At 27.4% G+C, this 18221-nt stretch overlaps 1 protein-coding gene and 1 pseudogene across 1 annotated transcript; both read left to right on the plus strand.

Moving 5' to 3' along the window:
• The first annotated feature begins 408 nt into the window (after nt 1-408).
• Nucleotides 409-2980, plus strand: LOC105176433 (homeobox-leucine zipper protein ATHB-16). The gene is made up of 3 exons (XM_011099230.3): nt 409-1148; nt 1455-1819; nt 1900-2980. The coding sequence occupies exons 1-3, from the start codon at nt 1085-1087 to the stop codon at nt 2386-2388; spliced, it is 918 nt and encodes a 305-aa protein (XP_011097532.1). The 5' UTR covers nt 409-1084; the 3' UTR covers nt 2389-2980.
• A 4156-nt stretch (nt 2981-7136) lies between these two features.
• On the plus strand, nt 7137-7291 carry LOC148784597 (5.8S ribosomal RNA; annotated as a pseudogene).
• Nucleotides 7292-18221: the final 10930 nt, after the last annotated feature.

The following is an 18221-nucleotide window of genomic DNA, read 5'->3' on the forward strand; positions in this document are numbered from 1 at the left end:
GGAAATAGAGGTTTTTTTTTTATTTAAATTGAGTTCAGTTGAATTAAATTAATTATAGAATTAGTGTAGTATATTTTTTATATAATTGATTATTTTTTTAATTGTATAATCACGCGCTAAATGTATTAAATTGGTCATAAAATTAATTCAAATTTAATTTAATATAAATTGAATTGGAATTTCTTTGAAATGGAATAGGCTGTGGACCAAGAAGTTGCATTTGCCTTGAATTTGGGGTTCATTTCATTTGATGACAAAAAACACCAAACCCCATAATGCAAGAATGGACCTAACCCCAGTCAGATTCTAACCACATGTGAGACCCCAGTTGGTTTTATTTAAAGACACTGGAATTGTGAATGGCCAGCTGGGTAGTGAGACAGTCTACTGATCTTCCCCCATCAACCCCCCCTCCCCCCTACCCGCCCCCACCCCACCCCCATCCCTCTAAATTTCTTCTGTAGATGAACAGTTGTAGACCATTTTTCTTTCCTTCTAAAAACTATATGGTTCTTGAGGTGATTGAGTAATCATGTGAAAAAAGACTGTGTCTTTTGATTACTTCTGGTTTTGGGTGTTGTGTGTGATTTGGTTCTTGTTTTTAGGCTGTTGTGGGTTGGAATTGGAGCTCAAGTTTTAGTCTTATTATTGTTTCACCTCTGTTTCTTGGGGTTTGGGTTTTGTGTTTGATGGGTGCAGAGGTAGAGGAGATGGTGATAAAAAAGGAGAAAAATGGAGTACCCAAGAAAGAGAAAAAGCTGCACAGTATTCTTACATGCATACAAAACTGTGCCTCTTGGGATTGTTTGTGTCATGGGAGTTTGTTTGGCTGCCATTTCTTCTTGTGACTGCAACTGAAAAGACTTAGACACAGTTCACACACTCACACACCATTATATCAATATCATATCCATATCCCTCTTTGAGCTCTCGCTCTCTCTCTCTCTCTCTCTCTTTCTCTCACTCTCTCTCAAGAACAAGAATTTGCTTAACTATAACTTTCTCAAGTTGGGTGGTTTTCTAAAGAGATCTAAAGAGATCTGATATAGACTACTACTGTGTGATTAGCTAAGTCATACAAAGAATGAAGAGACTCAGCAGTTCTGATTCCTTGGGTGCTCTCATGTCCATCTGTCCCAACTCTACAGGTGCTTATTTAGCTTACAAAAAAAGAGAGGAAAAAAAGAATTACATTCTGCACTTTTGTTACTAGTTTCATCTTTAATGCATCATATGAATTAGTCCAACATATGTTCTCACCATGTTTTCCTGTCCCTAAACCTATTTCCATGATTTATTACATCACCCCAAGAAAAACATGAAATTGTTCAAATGATCTTTTTTGTCTACTTTTACTTTGGGTCTTTCCACTCTAAGGTCGGTTAAGCTAGATTTGGCGATGTTCAGTTTGAGCACTACTGATTTTCAAGCTACTGTTTCTTGTGCTGTTGTAGATGAGCATAACAATCCCATGTACACGAGGGAGTTTCAGACAATGATGGAGGGGTTGGATGAGGAAGGATGCGTAGAGGAATCAGGCCATGTTTCAGACAAGAAAAGGAGATTGAGCGTTGATCAAGTTAAGGCCTTGGAGAAGAATTTTGAGGTTGAGAATAAGCTTGAACCTGAGAGGAAAGTTAAGCTAGCTCAAGAACTTGGCCTGCAGCCTAGACAGGTGGCTGTTTGGTTCCAAAACCGCCGTGCACGGTGGAAGACAAAGCAATTGGAGAGGGATTATGGGGTTCTCAAAGCCAATTATGATGGCCTTAAACTCAACTTTGAAAAACTCCAACATGACAATGAAGCTTTACTCAAAGAGGTATTTCATATATAGCTTAGTTGTCCACTTGTTTGTTTTCTTGATCATTTTGGCTTGATTCTTGGGCAAATTTGTTGTAGATTGGAGAGCTGAAATCAAAGCTGAATCAAGATGGAAACAGTGAGAGCAAGGTGTCTGATGCTGAAGTGAAAAGCAAACATGAAACTCAACTCAAGGAAAATGGCACTGAGATCAGCTTTGAGACCTTGAATGGGGACAGCAATGGAGGAATTCCGACAAGGGGTGTCTCTGTTTTTGGTGATTTCAAAGATGGATCTTCTGACAGTGATTCAAGTGCAATCTTGAATGAGGATAACAACAACAGCCCACATCAGTTCTTGGACATCCAAAACGGATCAAATTCCATAAGTTTCCAGTTCTGTTCAGAGTCTAAACCAGGTGAAACAACAACAGCAATAGCTGGTTTAGGAGAAGCCCACAAGAACTACCACACACAGTTTGTGAAGATTGAAGAGCACAACTTCTTTGGTGAAGAATCATGCACTAGTTTCTTTACAGATGATCAAGCTCCCACACTTCCTTGGTACTGCTCTGATGACTGGAACTGATGAAAAGATCAAATCTTTACCAAAAACCTATGTGTAATAAGGCAGAAAAAAAGCAAGAAAGATCAATCAAACTTGAACCACGACAGCCATTGCCACCCCCCACCTCAAAAAAGGACAATTTTGTATAGTAACTTGAATTCTCTTGGACTTGTGATAGTCCATACATGTAAGAAATCAAGGTTCCATCTCTCTCTCTCTGTCTCTCTCTCTCTCCCTCTCAAGAAAGAGAATGGGAGAGAGATGTGGGGGGGCCAGGGGTTGATGTTCAGAATTCAGAATTCACGTGGGGTTGTGGGGAAGCTGAGGAAGATGGAGAAGCGTGTGGAGAAGGGGAAAAAAAGGCTGTTGTAGGAATAATTAGTTTGGTAGTAAATTTGTTCAAACTATGTGAGGTGATGATCTCTGCTCTTTTTTCTTTCCTTTTCTTGTTTAACTGTTGAGCTTCAGACAAGAAAGAGTTCCATTTGAGGAAAAATCCCTGTAATGGTGGAGACTTGGAACTGGTAAAACAATTTGCTCAAATGTACATTCATGGAGATAATTCTCTCTCTCTTTCTTCCGGGCTTAAATCATTACCCCTTTTTTTTAGTAATTTCTTTTCTTGATCCCACAAACGTTGTTGTTTTCTTGATTTTTATACTTTGATTTTATTCGTGGGTTTTCCTCATAGTTGTGCGTGTCCCATCCTTGTTTCTTGGTTCTTTTGTACAGTCGTGTATCTTCTTCCACATTTTAATATTAAATAATAATATCATAGCCATATATTAATTTTTTTTCAAAAATTAATATCAATTAAAATTTAATTTAAAAGTGAGATCGTATACAATATACAATATAACACTTGATTCCAATTAGGGTTTTTTGTGACCGAAGTTGCTTTGGATGTTGAATTGGCAACTTTCGAATACGGGTCTGACAATCATCTCGAATTGGATTGGTGATGACTGATCTGCACACACAATTCATTAGGCTAATTAAAGTGGCCCTAAATTAAAACCCCCAAGACTTAAGTCATTTAAGGTTTTAGGTTGTAAGGAGTGACACTTGTGCAATATCTTTACGGAGTTTGATATCTCAGTAATAAATGCATAACTATCTAATCGACCCTCTGAGTGTTTATAAATCTTTATGTATCAAAATTCATATTAGCATGCGTCAATAAAGGAACTGTCGTATGAGTGCAAAATCCATTTTTGTCCGAGCAGATCGTCGGAACAACATCCAACCCAATAAGGAACATGCGAATCTATAGTGTTTAGAATTTTTTTCATTTTTTGAGGATATTTCGGTTCTTTTGTTGAATTATTTTATTTCTCCTATCAACACTGACGCGTATCACCGAAGGAAAATTGAAAATTTTTCACCTTTTTTAATCTCAAACACGTTTATTTATTTTTCAGTTCATTTTTTATTTTTCACCTTTTTTAATCTCAAACACGTTTATTTATTTTTCAGTTCATTTTTTAGGGTGAATTTCACTTTGGTCCCTTAGTTATATGTCACTTTGGTCCCTGTATCCATGAGAAGCTGCCCACTCTGTGCTTTGAACTAGAAAAATGTTATTTTTCCCAAACCATTTTTTTAATGTATTTGAGTAAGTATAGAAATTTTTAAAGAATAATATATATTACAAAGTAATTAATTTAAACTACACTAATCTTGTAATGTCACTGAAACTTATACTTAGTACTATATAAATATTAATTCATTGCTTGATAAATCAATCTTGTTTTTAAATTAAGCATAATTACACCACCCTCTCCTAAAATTTAGTATAATTACACGTAAACCCCTTATAATTTGAGAAATTACATCTATTATACATGACATTTATTTTTGTTTAACAAACAGATCCTTTTGTTTAGTCAAAATTTATCGAGTTAGCTGATATAAGCAAAAAAATCGAATGAAAATCTATATTTATGTACCTCCAATTAATTTATTATGGATCAAATAAATATATTCTGATAAAAACTATCCGAATAAGATATATCTCGTATGCATTAGCGTGTGAAGATACGTTAAATTTCATGATAATTCCAAGTTAAGCAATGATGAGCTTAATTCTATCATTGACTTGCCTAATTAATATATTAACAGAGAGAATATTATTTAGCTATTGGTGTTAGTTGCATGAAAAATTCAATAATAATCATCTACTAATTATAAATATTGTGAGCTGACTAAGATTCATCAAAAACTGTAAAAATGATGTAATCAACACCTATTTAATTAAAGTGTGTTGGTTGCATGAATACATATATATATATATATATATAGGAATATATTGTACTCTATGTCATGTTTTTAATTAATTAAAATAAACTATTCATCTGTTTTAATTTTGAAATTTTGTAATATAAATTTTTTGACATTTTTTTGCAATTTTTATGCTGACATTAAACTCAATTATCATTTGAAGGTGTTTTAAAAAACCAAATATATATATATATATATATATATATACACTACCCCCAAAAAAAAAATCTTGCACTATAAATCACCATGATTTAAAATTTATGGCAAAGTAATTAATACAAACAAAATCAAGCGAAACAACGATTGATCAACATTTATCGTAACTTTTACGATGGTCAAAATATTTTTTAGAGTTTTTAGTTGCAATTAATATTTTAGCATCATTTGCAGAAATAATATCTAATAGTCGTTACAGAATTGTGGTTAATTATTATTTTGTATAAATTTTTATACTTTTAATTATAACGAAAACTCGTATTTCTTGCTGTTGATACATGACAAAATTCATTATGAAAAATGAAAAAGAAAAAAGAAGTGTAATAGGGTTTTAAAGGGATGTTGCTTTTTAAATATGTTGCATTTATGTTAAGAAAAGTTATTAAAAGTAATTGCAGACAAAAATCAATTAAATAAATAGTTAAAGGGAATATATATTGATTGGTAGAATATATTATACGAGATGTTTATATATATCTATATCTAATATATTTAATTTTAAATTATAAAAATAATTATTGTTGATATTACTTGCTACTCGATCAATCTCTCGTTTCAAAAGAAATTATTTATTTTGGATTTATATAAGTTTTATAATATTAATTTAGAATAAATTATACGAATTTTATTGGTTGATAAAGGGGAAGCAAATTCGAGAAAAAGAAATTGATTATAAATTTGCATATTTTATAAATATATTTATTTAATATAAAAAGTGGATGCAGCATATGATTAGATCTCCAATTTCAAAATATACGTTCCCTTTTACAGCCCCAGCTTTTGGTACGTCCTTTCGTTGTTTCACTTTTATGTCTCAAAGTTTGCGCCTTACGTTTATCATCCCTCAACTTCTAATTAATTACATTTATATCTCTTTAAAAATATAAAATTTTATCTTTTTTCTAAGAAGTTTTGTAATTGTATTTATATTCTCTTCAAAAAAATTCATTTATGCCTAACGGATTTGAATACAAAATACTGACGTGATCAAATAATTACATAAATTTTCAACGTTACCTCCCATTCCTATTCCTATGTAACACTTTTTTTTAGCGAATACAATTTTTATTCTTGAATTGTAACCATTGGACAATAAATAGTTGTTTATAAACGAAAAAATCAATTATTTTTTTTTACTTGTTTTGCTTTTATGTATGGTGTGAGGTGAACATTATTAAAACATACATATATTATATTTACTTCGTTACAAGCATGAAAATATTAGAGGATAATGTTGACTGAGGGTTAAAATTAAAAATTATGTATTTTTTTTGTTAACATTAGCATTTTTCTTCCAAATCCGGACAGAAATGAGTCAGATTTAAACAGTGAATTTACACCCTTGAATTATAAAACATAACAAAATGGCTCCTCATGATGAAAATACTCTTATTATTTACACCCCTAAAATATCTCCATTACTATCATTCTTTATCTGAATTATTAAGATTTTTTTATTTAAAATAAAAATTATCCAAAATTTATATTTTTTATACTTATTATAGAATCTGTATAAACTTCATAAATTTACAATTCTTATATTTTTTACACAACTGGTAAAAGATTTACATAACTTTTGCTTGTGTTGTTATATATATTGAGCTTTTTTTTAAAAATAAATTATCTATACAAATTTAAAATATTACATCAAACATATATATACTATAAAACATGAAAATATATAATATAATTAATATATAATATTCTATATTTTTTAAAGTAATGATATGATATATTTTTATTATGTGGACATGTAATTGAATAAAAATTTATAAGTTATATAACATACTTTTTCTGTAATATTATATGCATCATATATCAACACATATTTACATATACTTTTTAAGATAATTTATTTACTTTGTAAAATATATTTGCATATATTGAGCTCATAAATATTTTGTGTTTCATAATTTATAAAAAATTATAAATTATAAATATCATTTTTAAAATAAAATGTGAATAAAAATTTAAATCACTAATAATAGTTTGGGGGAGATATTTTAATAAAATATATTTTAGAAAGTAGAATAAAAAATATATATAGGGGTAAGTGAGAAGGATATTTTTGTCTTATCAATGTCAAATTATTTTGTAAGAAGTGTTTTTGTTACCTTTCATACTTTAGGGTGTAAATGAGACAAAATACATAGTTCGGAGTGTAAAAGTGTATCTACCCCTAATAATTAAACACATGAGTCAAGATCATCAACCTCTTATTGCCCCTGTCCTCGGGGTGCACGGGTGGAGAAGACATTTCTCGAACGTCAAAACATTCTCAAAAAAGGATATGTTGGTTCTCGTTCCGATGAAAAACATAGCAGACTGCAATGTTGGGTACGAATAACAGAATTTCATAAACTATTAAGCTTTCGAACACAAATTATACACCAGCCCATTAGGTTAGGACATATTTACCTGAGCATCACGAGTCGCATCGCCTTACACGGGCGTAAACGACATTACAACAAGCGGCCTAGAAATTGATCTTCTGCGCTGTTGTGCACATAAGCCAACCTAAATGCAATCCCACGGCAACACACGTCATGACCAGTTGATTGCTTCGTCCGCCAGAGTCATACCAAAATCCCTATAAATATTTTGTATCAAGTATATTTATCTTTACATGAATTGTAACGATACGATGAAATTCACACCATATAATATTTTCAAGATTTATTTTTTTGCAAAAATTAATAATAATAATTAAAAAAAGAAAAAGAAAAGGTGATGTATGAGTGAAAGGAAATGGCCATGTTGTTTGTGTTTGAACAAAGTGGTCACAAATATTCCATAAAGCAAATTCTCTTTTCCAATTCATAGCTTTTTCTCTCATTTTCACACTCATACCTAATGCCTAATATCTGTCACGCAGTACACATTTTCTCATTGTCTCACAAGTACTAGACATGGTTAATAATATTTTACTTTCACCCCTTCAACTATTTAAATTTATTATTTTGACCCCCTCAAATACATAAAATATAACTGGCCAGGATTATAATTAAACATAATTGAAAATTGGGGGGTTGTTATGGTGAATTTGATAGATGAAGGAGTAATAAAAACAAATTGTTGGATCTTAGAAGTCTATATTATTTCTAATTTTTAAGATCTTAACAAATTCGTTCAAATTTAATAAATATTACTTATAATTATTTTCTCCAATGACATTACTTTATTAAAAAAAAATTGAAGAACTATTTATTCTTATAATTAAATATAATAATATATAAGATGTTTTAAATAATTTCAGTCAAACACTCAATCTTACCCTTCCCCTCTTGTAATAATACATTTTTATGATACAAAATCGACACCATATAATATGATATATAAATAACACAATTTTTTCAAAATAAAAGACTTCCCATGTATTAATTTATTTATTTATTTTTAAATAAAACCATAGTGGGTATGAATGTGAAAGCATGATTATTACAACAAATATCCTATTATATATATATATATATATATATTAATTTAATTAGACTCTAATTGAAAAAAGAATTAAATAATTAGGGCCCTTGTTCTTTGTAATTATTATAATAAAATAAAATAAAAAATGGTAGTGAACAAGTGTGGATGCAACTAGGCATATTGTTGGTGGATGAGCATATCAAACTCTGATATGGGTTGTTTGCTGGACAAACAACAGATTCCCTATTTTCTCACCTTTTTTTTTTCTTTTATATACCCCTATATGTTTGTTGCGGTGAAACTGTGGTCCCCTGTCCTACCACCCTCCTCTTTTCTTTTATTTTTTTTATTTCTTTAATTCAAATACATATATATGTATTTTTTTAATAAAAAATAAGACAATTTTGAATTGATTGGTAGAAGTTATATTGCGTTTACGGTTAATTATATTTAGATCCCCTCTAAAATTATAAAATTAAAAGTTTCAATTTTACCCCTTACTGATTATTTCCATGCTATAATTTTGTTTTACAAAAGAAAAATTGTAATGACGTTAACCGCATTTCATATATTTATATTACATTTATCTCTTTGTAAGTATATAAATATACATAAAGAAGTTAAAATGATGGATAAGATTAAAATTTTATGTAATTTATTTTTGCTAGCATCAGCATTTTACATCCAAATTTTAATGGAAGGGGTTTAGATGTAAACGGAGAATTTTCAAAGAGGGCGTAAGTATAATTTTAATTTTGGAGAAAAGCATAATTTCTCATTTTTACAGGGGATGTAAGGATAATTAATCCTTTCCTTTATTATAATGGATTGTGAAATCAATATAATTTTTGTGTTTTAATGGTAACAATAATTTTATTCACATATATATATATATGTTTTAATTTTCAGTGAATATGTTGTTAAAAATATATTATTAGTTGAGTAAGATAATGATTGAAAAAGTATGCATATTATGTATTTAAATTAAGAGGATGATTAGCTAAATTTATTTGAAATATCTTATAAACTTTTATATCTTAAAGGATTCTTTAAAAAATTAAAAATATTTAATTTTATTTTAAAAGTAAATTTTTAAAGTGTTTGGATAAATAAAATATCAAAGCTTATAAGGCGTTGAAGTGTTAGGTATGATAAATTTTTCATATCGTAGTAATGATAGAAAACGCCATCCAATTGTTTGATTTTAAAATTATATATATATATATGTGTGTGTGTGTGTGTGTGTATTTTTACTATGAGCAGAAAAACGTCAACAATATGAAAGGTAAAAATGAAATATTAATAAAATTATCTGTATTTTTTTGTCTATTGAATGTTAGAATTAAATAACTTAAGAAATATTTTATAAAAAATTGGGTGAAGTTAACTTCTTCTTCTTCTTTTTTTTTATAAAGAGCTTATAAGATCCAAATATATAATTTTAGGATCTTATGAGGTCTTTAAGAAGAAAAAAAATGCAAATAATCCCCTGTGATATTACAAATAAGCAAGTTATTCGTTATAAAAAAATGATAATTTTTCTCTCTATTTTTTTAAAATATAGCAATTTACCCCATGTGACTTTTAAAATGAAGCAATTTACATTCTTATACAGATAGATAAATTGCTTTACTTTAAAAAATACAGAAACAAATTGCTATCTTCTTTTATTATGGATAATTTTTTGCTTATTTATAGTATTATAGGAGAGTAAATTGACCCTAAAAAAAATTATCACTGATTTTCAAGAACTTATAAACTCCAACCAACTGATAAAATATTTTGAGAAGCTTGTAAGCTTCACCAAACAACCCTCTAAGTTGAACAAGAATTGAGTTTATAGATTAATTTTTGTATAGATATATTTTTTATATTCTTTTGATTAATCAAACCGGACCTGATTTGAAATCAATTTAAAATATATATAATCAAATTTTCAAATTTAATTAAAGAAATACTATTCGTACTATTTAAAACTTTTTAAAAAAAATATATAAAATGGAGGAGAGGTTTTTGGGTCTTAAAAGAAAATCGTCATCACATAGTCACATCACAAGTAAAATAAGAAAATTTGACAGATGAGAGAGAGAGAGAGAGAGGGGAATCTGGTGTAGACTCTTGAAGGGGTGTTTGATTGGTGACAGTTATCTGCTACAATTGATTGCAATTAAGTAACCAATAGTAGGTGAGGATTTTTGCTCCAGCTTAAAGGGAAATTTTATAACAAATTTGATCCAGTCGAATTGAACCAATTATATAGTAAGTATAATATATTTATTATTTAATTTATATATAATTTTAAAAAATAATTAATCACATAATAAGTAGTATACACTTATTTTATAATTAATTTAATTTAATCAAAGTTGATTAGCAGAAATTTTTGTTAAGTTAAATTGTTCCAAATCACTTTCCACAAATTAATTAATGCCCAACCAATGATGAGGACCCTTGTGGTTCCTATTTCACCCCCAATATTCATTTTCTTTTTTAAAAAATAAAATAATAATAATAATTTGGAAAATAAATGGTATTTATAATGGAAAATAATAATTTAAAAAAGTTATCATAATTTCAAGAAAATAATTTATAAATCTCAATTGTAAATTAAGTATTTATATATATGCTAGGATAAATTACACTGACATCCTACTGTTGAATCTAATTACACTAACATTCATATTCTTCGAAAAATTTATATACACTCTTAAATTTTGATTATGTAACCAGCAAATCCCGTGTTTTAAGGGATAAAAAACGTTATTATATGTGTTATTCAAAACATATTTAGATAAGAAAATTTCCTTTTATGTTAAAAAAAAATATATATATATATATATACAACGATGTATCCATCTCTCAAGATTTAGCATGTCAGGTCCCATGATCAATTTACAGTGATATTTTTGAGAAAAAAATTGATCGACGGATAAGGATGAAAAGAGATACGAATTCTAGGAATAATAATATTAGGAATTGAAGATGATGGATTCAAGTGATTTTAAACACAATTTAAAAGAGCATTTTATAACTATTTATCCTATACATAATTATAGTTAAAAAAAATGAGCTGCCATTTTCTTACTCGTATGTTTTTATAAAAAGAAAAAAAAAAGGGAACTCACTTTATGATAAAGGTGCCCTTTTTTGGACTAAATGCAATTTACCCCTTATAAAATTTAAAAAGTTTAAAACCCCCCCTATAAAAAAAATATCCAAAAAAAACCCTCATAGCATTTGAAGTATGATGCAGAAAACCCCTTGGGAAGAGAGGCAGAGTGCATCATTTTCCTAATGACAGGAATTTTCCCCATCTTTTTCTTTATAGGGTTTTCTTTTTTGACTTTTTCAAACTTTATAGGGGTTAAATTATATTTAATCCTTTCTTTTAATAATACCACCTCCTCTAGGGTTTGGTATAATTGTAAATATCTCCTCATTATTTAAAAAATTATAAAAATACCCGTCTAACAACGAGCCTACCCCGTTAGATTTTCTATTTTTTGTAATGAACTGACCAAAATATCCTTATGAATTATAAATTATAATTTTATATATATTCTATAATTTTTTAAAATATTTTTATGAACTAATATTCCTTCTAAATTATTTATTTTACTCATCCTCAAACTTTTTAATATTTTTTCAAACTTTTTTTTGATTTTTTAAAAAAATTCAACAAGAGTAAAAAAAAATAATGTTCACTTCACCGTTTAAGGGCTACATAATTATTTTTCATATAAAGACGGTATTTATAATTTTTAAAATAATAAAAAAATTATAATTATTTCAAATTAAAAAATAAATGGTTATAATTTAGATAATAATAAAATTGAGAGTTTGGATGCATGTAGGAAAGAAGGTAGCATGCTCCACTTTGTTCACTCACAGCATTTGCTTTTAGCGTAGCCCAATAGGTAGGAATGAATTTGGTTCTCGCTTTTTGGGCTTTCTCCTTTTGTCTCTTTCTATTTCCCTTCACAGTGACATGGCCACGTACCCTATAAACCCCCAACCCCCCCCCCCCCCCCCCAAAAAAAAAAAAAAAAAGAAAAATAAGTGTAAAAAGCTAGCTAGAAAACAATAATATCTCTCTTCACTATAAAGCTAGTCTAGTCTGGTGTGACGGAGCTACGCCTTATTTGATTCCAGGGATAAGTATATTTTTATTTTCGAATATTTGGTGTATTTACACGTAAATTTTGTTATAATTTAAGAAAATATATTTAATATTTTTTTGATTTATTTTTATTTATTTCTCTATTAGTCAAAATATATTCAATTTTCTTGTATTAACAAAAAAATAAAAAAAAATTATATTTACATTCGATTAACTTATTACTGTATTATTACTAACTATAGCAATTAGTCATTGCTTTATTTCTTGTGTCGTGAACAAATTTTAAATTTGGATAAAGAATTTCAAATGATTTTGTATTAAAAAATCTGAAATTCCTTACATTGCATCTGGATGGAAAAATTTTGGAAAAATATTTCAAATGGCACCATGTAAAAGAGATTTAAAATCTATTACAGTACCATAAAATATAGTTCAAAACACGAGTTTTATAACTTAAATTTTTTCGTAATACGTAGTCAGCCAAACAAGAGCAAATAATTTACTGTCGTAAATTTAAAATTCGTAGTTCCAAATCTTTCAATAGAAATATAAACCCATCGAACATTCGATCTATATGTCAGTATTTTATTATTCGATATATGTGTTAGTATTTCATTATTCGATATATTTTACACCAAAATTTAGCATTTTACAAGATTATAAATATATATATATGTATGTGTATGTCAACCACATGTACTTGTTAAAAACATGAAATTTAGCATTGTACTACATTTGACAATTTATTTTTCTGTGTCATTTGAAAGGGATGTTTTAGTAATTTAATAGTTTGTAGTACACTTGATTTTTATTTTAGTTTTAAATAAATTACATCAACTAATAGTGGACCTGGTGATGATGATCATTAACATTTAATATTTTTATTTAAGTATTAATTAATTGTGATTAAGACAATTAGCATGATTTTCTTAAAGAAGCAAAATTAAGGATATGATGTTGCTGTTAATATTTTGAGGATCCTAAGATATGGCCTACATATTAGCTGATATTTGCCTTTCATTTCTTTAATCACAAAATACTATTGCTAAATTATGTGTTTTTTTGAGAGGGTAATTATATTATTCCATTAATAATTTAATAAATTGAATAATATATTAATTCAATCGCACTACAAGAAATATTATATTTAATTATGGCTAATTGTCATAATTAATAATAAATAATTATAGTAAATAGTAATTGATTATGGTCACGCAACCGTTGTTGGCAGTAGTTTCTACGAGAATGGCTAAAATATTGACCATGCCTCTCTACCGTTGCTCTTAACTGTGACAAATAATTTTTTCATGATTAAAAAAATTATTGTAGCTATAGTAATTTTTTTTAGTGTTAGTATACCAATATAACTAATAACAGTGAAATAAATTATGGTAAACTTACATAAAGTGAGGAAAATGCTTATGCATCTAGTGCGACTCGAATTTGTAATCACGCTAAGACTTCTTGTACTGACACTAGAAGAAATATAATATTTAATCATGTTTAATTGCTATGGTTAAAAATAATTATTAAATAATTATTAACTACAGCCACACAGTGGTTGTTGGCCGTGGCTTTTGCAAGTGTGGCTAAAACATTTGTCATTGCTCGTAACTATGCATGGCAAAAAAATATATTTTATATGGTAGATTAACTAAGTGTTTGCATCGATTTTATTTAATAATGATTAATAATAGTTATTTAACAAGGGTTTTATTTTGTACCCATTAAATAGTAAATTATTTCTAGTGTGAATAAGTTACATCTTAATATTTATCATATTTTGATTTAACGATAATAAATTTTTTCTTTAAAAAAATAGAAATGGATAAATACTAAGTCAAAAAACAAATAAAAAATTGAAATGTCATATTCTCATGGGGAATTGCTTGGAAAAATTGCAAGTTTTGATTTTGACGCTAGAGCTGACTGATTCTGTATATGATTAAGACGGATTTTCTTATAGTAATAACAATAATAATAATAATAAGGGATAATTGCATTTTTCTTTCCTTAGGTTTGATGTAATTATACGTAACTCTTGTGACTTGAAAAATTATATCTAGCCCTTAAAGTTTACTTCTATTTAACAAATAAGTCCCTCCATTAGTCAAAATTAATAACCAAATTTGTTGATATTAACAAAAAGAATCAGAAAAAATCTATATTTATCCTGGTTGATTTATTATTTATTTGTTGCAGGTCAAATAAATATTTTTATGATCAAATTACACCCATATGTCTTCATGAATTAATAAGTGTGATGAGGTATATTTTTACCGCTATAAGAGAAGTTTAATTTAGTCGGAAAAAAGATTATCTGACTTAAATAAGTAAATCGAGGGTAAATTCTAATTTTTGTTCAATTTTTTATTAATATAAGCAAATTCAATTAATTTTAAATAATGAATGGACCTATTTGTTAAACGGAAGCATACATGAGGGGTACTAAATGTAATTTTTTAAACTAAGGTGGACTAAATATAATTATACCAAACATCAGAGTAGGAAAGTATAATTATCCCTAATAAAATAAATAAATGACTGGAGGTGTTTCTCTAACATACATTTAAATGTTAATATTTTTATTTTTTTCACAATAGTTAAATATGTCGGAAAAAAGTTTAAAAATGATATTGTTTAAAATAATAAAGTAAAAAGAGCTCTCCCAAGATTTGTTATAGTTACTAATAATTTTTCGTTTTTTGAAAAATTAGAAATACCTCTATGAAATTAACAACGGTTTAACAGATATCCCTATGATGAGCTGTCACGATGGGGTATTTGTTAGATAATCATTAATTTTAGGAAGTTATTTATAATTTTTCAAACAACGAGAGTATTTGTAATTATAATAAACCTTAGGGTGCCCGTTGTAATTTTATTCTATTTAAAATGAAATTTGTTTACATAGTATTAGAACTTTATTTTTTGGTTATTAAATACTTAAGTACTTATATATCAAATTAATTAATAATATAATTATCATTTTTGTTAAAAGAATAATTTACATATTTAATTATTTTAAAAAAAAAATGATTGAAAAGATAGCAGAAGTGATAGCTGGGAGATCTGATCCATATTTGGCTCAAGTTGAAGATGAATGCAATTTTCCTATTTTGGATCAACGCTGACGATCACCGAAACTGACATCTGCGGTTAGGATTTCATCTGAGGAACCCCCAGCTAATATTTTTAAAAACTACAGTTTGGCCCTTTCACTTTCAACTATTTTCTTTAAAACCCACCTTTAGCACTTACTCTTTCAACAGTACTCCTTTCGTGTGGTGGGGACATTTTACTTAGAAAAAAACTTGCAAAAACATTGAAAATAATTTGGACTGCCAAAAGATGAAAATGACACTTAGGTCCCAATCAAAGATGAAAATTGCGTATCGGCTCGACTCGACTCGATCATATAGTTAAGTTGCACATTCATATTCTAAGAATTTATATGCAGTTTGAGAAAAAAAAATAGTTTAATAGATCGAATTAATTTAAAAAAAATCCAAAAGTTACTGTAATTACTGTTTAATTAGCAGTTTAGCTGGATTGAAAAATAATTTAATTAATTAAATTAATTAAAAAATATTTTCTAAAAGTTGGTGTAATTATACAGAATTTGACCATATTTGAGAAAATAATTTAATAAATGTAATTAATTATTAAAATAGTCCCCCAAAGTCAAGTTTATTATCATTTTAATTACCATCCCATTTCATTTGAACAGGAAATAATATTTAAAGTTTCAATGAGGTATTAACGTTTATTCAGTACAATAAAGTATTAAGTGATAATTTTAAATTTGTCACTCAAAATATATATTAAAGAATAATAATTTTTTTTTGTTATAATATAATTATTAGTGATAAAAATTATGTATAAAGTTGTCACTAAATCTAATTAGTGACACATTTTATAATAACAACACAAATACATATATTGTTCTTAGGCCTGTCAATGGGTAAGGTAAGATCCTACTTAGACCCAGACTAAAAAAAGATCAAAACAAATTGATTTAGACTCAAACCCTATTCAATCCATTGAACCTTCCACAAGACCCATGGGTCTCTAGAGGTGTTTGGTTCCGGTCAGACGTAGATCCGATTTTTTCTTTCTTTTTTTTGCAGATCATACTAATTAAATTAATTTTCTTTTTTTTTTCTGTTTTTACCTATAATTATTAATAAATTTAGAATTATTGAGACCAATTCACAAAGAATTCTTTTTTTTTCTTTATAGATTTTTAAATAACGTATCATTTATTATACTGTTTACAAAATAATTTATAAAAATATTGCAGGATAAATAATGTTATAGTGTCTTAAGTTTTTTAGATTTGTTCACTTGAAAGTAGATCGATTGATAAATAATAATCCAATCGAAAAAGAAAAAAAGATAAGTATATTTTTTTGGTCAAAACTGGGTACATACACCCATGGTATTGATGGGTAGAAACCCAATCCAAACTCAATCTATATTTTTTTAATGGGTATGGGTCTAAAAATATTCATTGAGTTTGTGTTTGGATGTGGATTTGAGTCTTAAAATTAATCTATAGGTCTGGGTAAAGTCTGACACCCCTAATATTACTATACATGCTAATTGATTTTAGTGACAACTTTATACATAAATTTTATCACTAATTATGACTAATGATAATTTGCACAAAATAATTACGACTTTTAACATTATAAAACGTATTATTATGATAATGTAACAATTTATAATTATGTTTCATCCAATTAAAGCGCAATTTGACTCGACAGTTACATAAATGATATAATTATGTTTCATCCAATTACCAATACATGGTTTTTGTAGAATATAATCACTTTAATAATCCCAAAAGTGATATTTGATATATTATTTTTTTAATACTAGAATATAAACTCCTCATCCACAATCGATTTATGATCTTGATTTACTAAGTTTTTATGATCAAACTACCTTTATATATTTTCATAAGCTAATGCATGATACTTATAAGAGTACAGTAAAACCTCTATAAATTAATACTCTATAAATTAATAAACTCTCTAAAATAATAAAATCTTCCGGTCCCGACTTGGGCCTTTTTAAAAAATTATCAAATTCGATAAAATAATAAGATAATAATTTTTTGAAAAATTCCTTTATAAATACTAGGTCCCATTAAAACTCTAAATTAATAATTCATAAATATTACAATTATAAATATTATAATAATTTGCTAAAATATGAAGTCTGTAATGCTTTACGCATTTTATCATTCATGGATGATGTTGCGATACCTTTTAGATGAAAAGACATGGTTAGGTGTCATGCATGAATATATTTAATTGGCTATAATAATTATTTAAGTGCAACGAATTACTATAATCATATATATTTAAGTAATTTCAATAAATTGATACATGCGTCTATGAATATAATAGTTAATTGTATACAATAAATTGATACTATATATAAATATATTTAATTAGTTACAAAGAATTGATTGATGCATGAATATAATCAATGAAATATATATTAATTCATTTATTTTCAATAATATGTACTAAATTTGCTGAATTTAAAAAGTCTCTCTTTTAATTAATAAAATATTAATTTATCGATAAATTAATATCTCTCTAAATTAATAAAATTTCATGGTCCCAACGTTATTAATTTATAGAGGTTTTACTGTAGTTTGGTGAAGAGTAGTTTATTTGACCTATAATATATAAGTCTGCAAGTCAATCGAGGAGTAAATATGGATTTGCATTCGATTTCTTTTTCGAATGTCAGTAAACTTTGTAAACTTTACTAATAAGTGGATTTATTTATTAAATTAAAA

This window comes from Sesamum indicum, linkage group LG13 (genome assembly GCF_026168435.1).
Source record: "Sesamum indicum cultivar Baizhima isolate 11 linkage group LG13, ASM2616843v1, whole genome shotgun sequence".
NCBI classification, from domain to species: domain Eukaryota; kingdom Viridiplantae; phylum Streptophyta; class Magnoliopsida; order Lamiales; family Pedaliaceae; genus Sesamum; species Sesamum indicum.

What these genes read in the sequence shown, in the direction of transcription:
- LOC105176433 (XM_011099230.3), top strand. Translation starts at nt 1,085, where the DNA reads ATGAAGAGACTCAGCAGTTCTGATTCCTTGGGTGCTCTCATGTCCATC. An exon ending in CATCTGTCCCAACTCTACAG is followed by an intron (nt 1,149 to 1,454) that starts GTGCTTATTTAG and finishes GTGCTGTTGTAG; the next exon opens with ATGAGCATAACAATCCCATG. An exon ending in ATGAAGCTTTACTCAAAGAG is followed by an intron (nt 1,820 to 1,899) that starts GTATTTCATATA and finishes AATTTGTTGTAG; the next exon opens with ATTGGAGAGCTGAAATCAAA.